This window comes from Chrysoperla carnea, chromosome 4 (genome assembly GCF_905475395.1).
Source record: "Chrysoperla carnea chromosome 4, inChrCarn1.1, whole genome shotgun sequence".
NCBI lineage: Eukaryota > Metazoa > Arthropoda > Insecta > Neuroptera > Chrysopidae > Chrysoperla > Chrysoperla carnea.
Genome location: NC_058340.1, coordinates 18,266,657 through 18,274,802, shown reverse-complemented (window position 1 = coordinate 18,274,802; position 8,146 = coordinate 18,266,657). Strand labels below are relative to the sequence as shown.

Sequence of the window (8,146 nt, the reverse complement as noted above, 5' to 3'; positions counted from 1 at the left end):
CTTGCGCAATCAACACTATATTTACATGGTATTTCAACGATTAACTAAGTTTTTTTGTTTTCACTTGTTTAAGCTATATTTATTCTCTTATTTTTAGTATCGCTTAGGTAAATATTGAGTACTCTTTGGGTTACAAAGACTAAAATAAAATTTATTCATTTGCATGTATTGTGACCCCACAATCTTCTGCATGAAGAGTGGGCACTAAAACTTAAAGAGTATTTATGGAAAAAATTTAAATTGGTGGAAACTTTTTAATAAATCATCTTGTATATGCTTAAATATTGAAATATTTTATGAATAATTTACCTATATAAATGGAAAACTTCAGCAAAAATTGTTTACCGATACCAAAGTACTAGTTTTCTACTGTTATTTACATTGTTTTACTGAATTAACAATGACTTCGTTATTTATTGTTGTTTTAACGATCGTTATGGCAAATGGAGAATATCTTCCATTTGATGGATCTTGCCCTGACCCAGACTCCCCTGAAGGGCTAAATCTGAATGTAAGTAGCTTTTATCATACATTTATTTAATTGACTTTACTTAAAATACATTAATTAAGTCCAATAGAACTTTCTTTAATTAAAATATAATTAATTTATACAAATAATCTGTTTTAAATGTGTGTATGCTTGGATGAATTACACTTAAAATAAGTTTGATGGATTTTAATGAATTTTAACAAATTTTTGAATAGGTTGAATCTTAATTTATTTAAGTTAATTAAATAAATTTCCAAAGTCTTCAAAATATAATATTTCTTACAAATATTGTTTATTAAAAATTTATATAAAATTAGTTGAAAAGTAAGGTCAAAATTGATTATTAAAGCTAGACGAAACATATTATCCGATTGCTGAAACTGTTAAAGAAAATGCAAGAAGTGATATTGCTGATAAATTTGAAAAAACTCCTGTTGGGTTTAAAGCTACTGAAGTATTTCGAGTTCCTAATTCTGGTGATGATTGTCTAGGAATAGAATTAATCCTTAATGAGTTAGAAAAAGGAAAGTATGTGGTTGTTCATCAAGAAGGTACTTTAAATTTCATCAAGTTTTGTTTCAAATATTGTTAATATATGGATTTCTTGTTTATTTTATCTAGAACATGATGATAAGGTCGGTGACTATTCCGGAGATTTTGTAACTTTTCTATCGGAAAAGGTGGTATTTTTTTGCCGTGAGAGAGACAGTAAATTTTATGGTGAGATTTTTGGAATTATTTTTTTATTGTGTAATTAAAAATTTGTGTAGTTTTCTGGTTTTATAATACCCGTAAACCAAGAATGACACGTTTTGTCTCTCATTTCGGGTCAAAATAATTAGCAAAGATACAAATTGATTGTATAAAATTCTGCCTGTTTGTAATAATCGCTCTAAACTAAAGGTTAAAAGATTTGCGCTATTTGGATCTACCGAAATCATAAAATGTACTTATAGATTCATTTTAGGAAGTAATATAAATTGAAAATATTAATAAATACCGAAACGGTGCATAAAGATTAATGTGTAAAATAATATTATTAGTTTGAGATGCGGTAGTTCTACATTTAGTAATTTTAATAAATTAAAAATTTGAAGTAACCCCCAACAAAAAATCAGGTCTTAACGATTCGTTTGTGGCATCGTAGCTCCCAAATGGATGAACCGATTTTTATTTTAGTTTTTGTTTGAAAAGTAATTTGACCGAGAGGATTTTTAGCTATGTTAAAAGTGCGAGTTTATGGTTCCGTACCCAAAACAATTAAAAAAGAGGCGACAATCTTCAAACGGTTGAGTAGATTTTCTTAAAACATACCTAAAACACTCTTGATCAAATTACTGGAATAATATCAAAATCGGTTCATTCGTTTAGGAGGTACGATGTCACAAAAGAATAAATCAGACCTGATTTTGTGGCATTGTAGATCCTAAACGGTTGAATAGATTTGGATTTTTTTTGTTTGCAAGATAATTTGATCGAGTGTGTTATTAAAAATGTTACCTACTATGTTTCAAGAAAATCAACTCAGCTGTTTAAAGATCATCACTACTTTAATTATTATCAGGTACGGAACCCTACACTAGTACTTCAGACAAAGCTAAGAACACTTTCGATCAAATTACTGTTAAAAAACAAAATCGGTTCATCCGTTTAGAAGCTACAATGCCATAGCATGGTACAAAGATACACAGGCATGTTAAATTAATAACATTACAATATATTCGCCTATTTATCAAAATATTTAAATATCTAAGTATGTATAAATATTATCGAAGATAATAAATGAGAACTCTAGGATATTTCAATTTTTGCCCCAATCTCTTAGATCAGTTTTTTGTATTTCATAAATAGGTATTTCGACTACCATGTAGTCATCATTAGTAAGAATTAGATAGTGATTACTCTTATTATGAATGTTACTCTTTGCTAATTTGGCGGCGGACTGCACGAGTGTTAAAAATCGAAATTTATCTAAGTATGTGCAAAACTTTTTTGCATCAGCACATTGATGTTACTTGTATATTTTTATAATTTCAGCTCAAGTAGGAGTATTAAGTACAGAACCAAAAGAATTTGATTCAGATGAACGCGGAAGTGTTGAAAAGTTATTGACCTCAAATGACTTGGATTTCCTGAATGAGTATCTTAGTCCAGTCAAACATGATAACCCATGTGATTTGGAATAAAAAAAATAAAAAATTATGTATTAATCAGAAAATCTATGGCCAAAGAGCTTCATCTATGTAATAGTGTATTAATTTTTGTTAATCCAAATAAAAACTTTTCAAGAAAAAAGATTTGTTTATAATTGTATGATTGATGAGTCTATTTAGTTTTCAAGTTTTGATCTTGTACGTAGACAACGGGTAATAACCTTTTCAATCTCCCATTTTAGGATAAAATAATTATAAACGAACAAAATCAATTGTAAAGACATTATGTCTGTAATTACTGCTTTAAATAAGCAAATAAGAAAGTTAAGGAGATGAATTATACCGAGTTATATAGTTCATTGAAGTACTTTAAAGTGGACATATTATTAAAAAACGAAGTTGATCTAGATCAAGTTTATTTAATCAACCTAAAGTTGAATATAAAATTTAAACATTTAGAAAATTTGATCATAAATTCAATTTTGGTAAGGAAGAAAAAAACTAGGTAATCGATACCGTAATAGGGAGTAAATTTTATTAATTGAGTGGGGAATGTTATCCATTGATTCCGAATGCAATCCGATTCCGAAGAAGAAACTTAGATATTTTGGAAGGTTGCTTCAAAAATCAGACAGATTTTATTGCACTCGCTCTGGTGCGACTGCAACTCCACATTTTTTCAATTTGATATTTGAACCCAAAAAATTTCTAGACTACTTAAATATTAAGTTAATCATTTGATTTATAAAACACAGAAGAGTAGCGTCAGTGGATGAAGAACGACTGGTGAAATTTTCGTTCAACTATTGCAAACAAGTTGGGTTGTAGTTGGATTGCGTTGCATTGTTTGCATTGGTGACTGAACGATCTAAAGTGATTATAATGTGGACGTGATTATTAATTACATATAATAAAAATATACATCATTCCTCAACAGACTCAAAGTTTACCGCCTATATGGAATTGGTTACGCTTTATTCAACTGAGCCACTAGGGTTGGCTTGGTTGGATTTCTATAGAAATCAAAATAAAATAGTTTTTGTTAAAACTTATACCACGATCTATAAAAAGTGTTCCGTAATGATCGCTATGTAAGATGTTGATCTAGGGCAGTAAATTAATTACGTAATTGGTACCCTAAGTAGGATATTAGGTTGATGTCTCCTCAAAATTCATTTATTAAGATATTGCATTATAATACCTTGCTCATAAATATTCGAACCAACTTTTTCTAATTTTTATTATTATGTTATTTCGTTTAGGTATAATTTAAAAATGTACGAATGGAACCCTTGATTTAAAAAATGTTAACGAAGTTTTATTATATAAATAATAAAAATTTAAAACAAGTAGATATATCAGTTACTGAATTCAGTCCTGGATATTATATTAATGTAGAGAAAAAATTTCTGTAAATTTCTGAGTAATTTTGAAATATTCTTTAAGTTTAATTGGAATTTTATCAGGGCATTTTACAAATAAATTTGTTATCATTTAATTTAAACATGAAATGGGAGGTACAAATATTTTTTTAAAATTTAAACATTTTTTAAATTTTCTGTCGGTTGTATTAAAAAATTCTTTCCTTGAATAAATGTGTTGATTAAATGCATGTTCATCAATTTAGTCATGTAAAGATAAACGTTTACGAATTTTTTAAATTGTTTGAAACTGAAAATTTAATTTTAAAACCGTAAATAGTAAGGTCAAGATCGTAAATGAGCAACATAGGTCAATTGGGTCTTGGGCCCGTAAGACCCATCTTATAAACCGTTAGAGATAGAACAAAAGTTTAAAATATTAAAAATGTTCCTTATAAATAAATAAATAACTTTTATTTGAAACATTTTTTCGTAAATATCACTGTGGGAGCGCAAATTATGCGCAAATTGTAAAGTATGTCTTATATGGGTATATCAGTTATATATGTGTGACATGTATATATGTGTAATCAACACTGTCTAAACATGGTATTTTAACAATTAACTCAGTCAATTGTTTGTTTTCACTTGTTTTATAACAAAAATAAATAATTGAACAGGGGCCGTTTACAAACGGTAATTAATTGTAATCTAATTTAAGTAATTGGAAATACTTTTTCATCTTTTTTCTTCACATTTTGTTTCTTTTTTAAAGAAGAAGCAAAACCGTTATGAAAAAAATTATATACATATACTACTATTCAATTATAAACTATTATTTTAAAATGAAGTTCAAACCTTTTATGTTAAGAAGTAAATGAGACTTTATTCAGAAATATATAAAATAAACAGTTAAAATAAGTTTTTGTTTCAACAAAATTTTCTTGCAGTATATTTTATAGTAGGGGAGAGTGTCACATTCTCGAATCAAACTCGATTTTTATGTGTTTTTATTTGATTTTCAAGCCATTTATTTATTTTTTTTTTAAAATAAAACGATGGAAACAGTTTTTTACCTATAACACCATTATTTCAGTACACTTTTTTTTTTTAAATAAATTTAATATTAAACAACTATTGATAAAAGCTATACTAATATTTTATTGATTTGTAAGATATGAAGTTTTATAAGATATGAAGTATGATGAGTAGATATTTATGGACGTTCTTATGTAAAAAAACAAACAGGGAATGTACTGTGTGAGATGCGCGTGTAATCATATCATTTGTTCTGTAATTGTAAATGTGTCTCAGCACACTCCCTTAAAGTTTTACACAAACGATACAGTGCGCATCACACACAATACACTTCCACTCTTTGTTTTATACATAATAACGTCCATAAAAACTAACTTTCTTACTTCATATATTATATATGGCTAACGAGATGGTTTCCAAATGATATATTATTTGCTGACATTTTATCATTTTATCAAATTCAAAAATTTCTATACTTTTAATTAAATGAGCAGTTAAAGTCAAATTTGTCATTCTTCATTAAAAAGTTTCTATTTTATTTGGAAAGAAAGGAAAAAGGAGAGCCATTCTCTCGGTTCCTAGCTCTTCTAGTAAGTAAACTTTGTGTACATGCAGTTGTTGTATCGTAGATAGCAATATCTTTCAAGAAATTGAAGGATGATCCACGTTACACTGTTTTCCTGGTCCAACACTGTACCCTACAGCAAAATAATCTTTTTATTTTTATTATTTTTTCTATGTTCACATACAGAACAACAGGATATAAAAACATACATATCTTGAAAAAATATAGGCACACATTTTCGATAGAACGCCAAACAACAACGATAAGGTAAATATCTTTATGTGCTTAATACAATTTTACATTTTCCAGGTATATTACAGGTATATTTCACATATGCAGCCGATACATACTGGTTACAGGACCGTATAAATATTTCTTATATTTTAAACAACCATATATGTATTTTATAAAAATTTGTATCGATAAAATCCTAAAGCAGTCTAATAACCTATAGAGAAAGGTGCAGTTTTTGTATATGAAATATATCAAGGTATACTAAGTTTAGTCCCAAGTTTGTAACGCTTAAAAATATTGATGATACAAATATAATGTTGGTATAGGTGTTCAGAAAATCACTTAGTCCATTTTCGGTTGTCTGTTCGTCCGTACGTCTGTATGTCTGATAACACGATAACTCAAAAACGATAAAATATATGAAGCTGAAATTAAAAGAAACACTGCACAAATTGTGTATATTTTATAATCTAGCTAAATATTTTTATTGTGGGTCCTGAAGGGGATATATTTTAACAAAATGCATAATACAGCCCACAGAAATGCTTATCTTGATTTGAATAATAAATATTATAGTTAAAGAAAAATAGATAAATTATCGTTTAACTTGTTTTCTAAGTTTTGATAATGATGGCTAATTCTCATTCGTAAAAAATTAAGAAAGCCAGAGAGTTTCAACTAATCTCCTATTGATTTTCCTGTTTAACGAAATTCAAATAACAGAAATACGATAATGCAAGATCAAAAATTTCATTTTGGTTCAATACATTCTATACAAAAAAATTTAATTAATACAGTTTTGTGATTCAAAATTTTGTAAAAATTGTAATGATTAGAATATCTTAGATAACACACCTCTGAATAACATATTTAAAATGTACGGAGTATAGCTACTAACATAATATAATAAAAATGGGAAAAGATCACATTGGAAAAAAAAAAATAAACCCAGAAAATATATAAAAAGTAACGATTATACGATACAGAATTCAATTTTTCGTTGAATGTACATATAGGAAAATTTTTTTATATTACTTTACATTTTTAGTCATTATTATTTTTATTGTGACTGGTAACGAAGATATTTTTTTTGTTCGTAATCTAATAAAATAAACTAATATATGCTGAAAGATATGAAGATACAAAACAGTAAAACAAAGCGTCACATATAAAAATACAGAAAAGAGAAAATTTGGATTGAACAAGTGAAAAAAAATAATTGACTGCATCAAACAATTGAATTGTTGAAATACCATGTATAGGCAGTGTTGATGACTCACATTACATATACACACATGTCACACATACATAATGGAATTCCCATATAATACATACTATACCATATACAATTTGAGCCTAATTTGCTCTCTCGCGGGTAAACAGTGATGTTTACGAAAAAATGTTTCAAACAAAAGTTGTTTATTTTTTTATAAGGAACATTTTTTAAACTTTTGTTCTATCTCTAACGGTTTACAAGATGGGTCGTACGGAAACAAGGCCCAATTGACCTAAGTTGCTCATTTACGAACTCAGCATCGATGTTGATAGACGGAAGAAAGGACAACCGAAAACGGACTATTTATATTTATACCAAAACTTCGTTCGTAGCATCAATATTTTTAAGCGTTACAAACTTGAAACTAAACTTAGTATACCTTGATATATATAACATACGTACATGGTATAAAAATATAACATGGGATAGTTTCGTACTCCATATCAAAGTTTTCAGCTGTTTGTTTTAAAAATATACCAATTGAAATATAAGTATCTTAAAATCACCATAATTTTTCGACACGATATTTATTTCTTTGAAAGTTTGGAGATATTAAATACCTATCTATCGATAAAAAGTATGTATGTAATAAGTTACAAAAGTAATCATGTAATTTATGTAATGAGTTATTCGTTTAGAGATAATTTTATGGAACCTAAAAAAAATGAACTTTATCTAGTTATTATCATAAAAAATGGAGAAATAGTATACATGCGCAAAGTCTTCAAAATCGCAAAAAATCGTAATATTTCTAGTATGTACTATGTATAGTTTTTTACTGCTTATGGTAGTGTGCACTACTACAATCAAATACAAGTAAGTACCATAAAATTAATACCCATTTACAGCTCTCCATAATTTAATATTTTAGGTAAACTAAACGGTGAATAATTTTATTTATTTTTTAATGATTCTAAATATAATATTCTTCCAAATATGAGTTTTTTGTCAAAATGGTAACTCTCTTCCATTGGAAAATAATTAAAAATATTTCCATTTGCACACACTGCTCCTATGCTACGTGTGTTG

The 8,146-nt window shown here is 27.5% G+C and overlaps 1 protein-coding gene across 1 annotated transcript; it reads left to right on the top strand.

Moving 5' to 3' along the window:
• The first annotated feature begins 361 nt into the window (after positions 1 to 361).
• Positions 362 to 2,773, top strand: LOC123298985. Its single transcript, XM_044881086.1, has 4 exons — positions 362 to 511; positions 840 to 1,041; positions 1,112 to 1,210; positions 2,528 to 2,773. Exons 1-4 carry the CDS (start codon positions 401 to 403, stop codon positions 2,674 to 2,676), a joined length of 561 nt encoding a protein of 186 aa, XP_044737021.1. The 5' UTR covers positions 362 to 400; the 3' UTR covers positions 2,677 to 2,773.
• Positions 2,774 to 8,146: the final 5,373 nt, after the last annotated feature.

Bases quoted from the DNA above. Each gene is read 5' to 3' on its own strand.
- LOC123298985 (XM_044881086.1), top strand. From the start codon at position 401: ATGACTTCGTTATTTATTGTTGTTTTAACGATCGTTATGGCAAATGGA. The intron at 1,042-1,111 runs GTACTTTAAATT...TATTTTATCTAG, and splicing joins TGTGGTTGTTCATCAAGAAG to AACATGATGATAAGGTCGGT. The intron at 1,211-2,527 runs GTGAGATTTTTG...TTATAATTTCAG, and splicing joins GAGAGACAGTAAATTTTATG to CTCAAGTAGGAGTATTAAGT.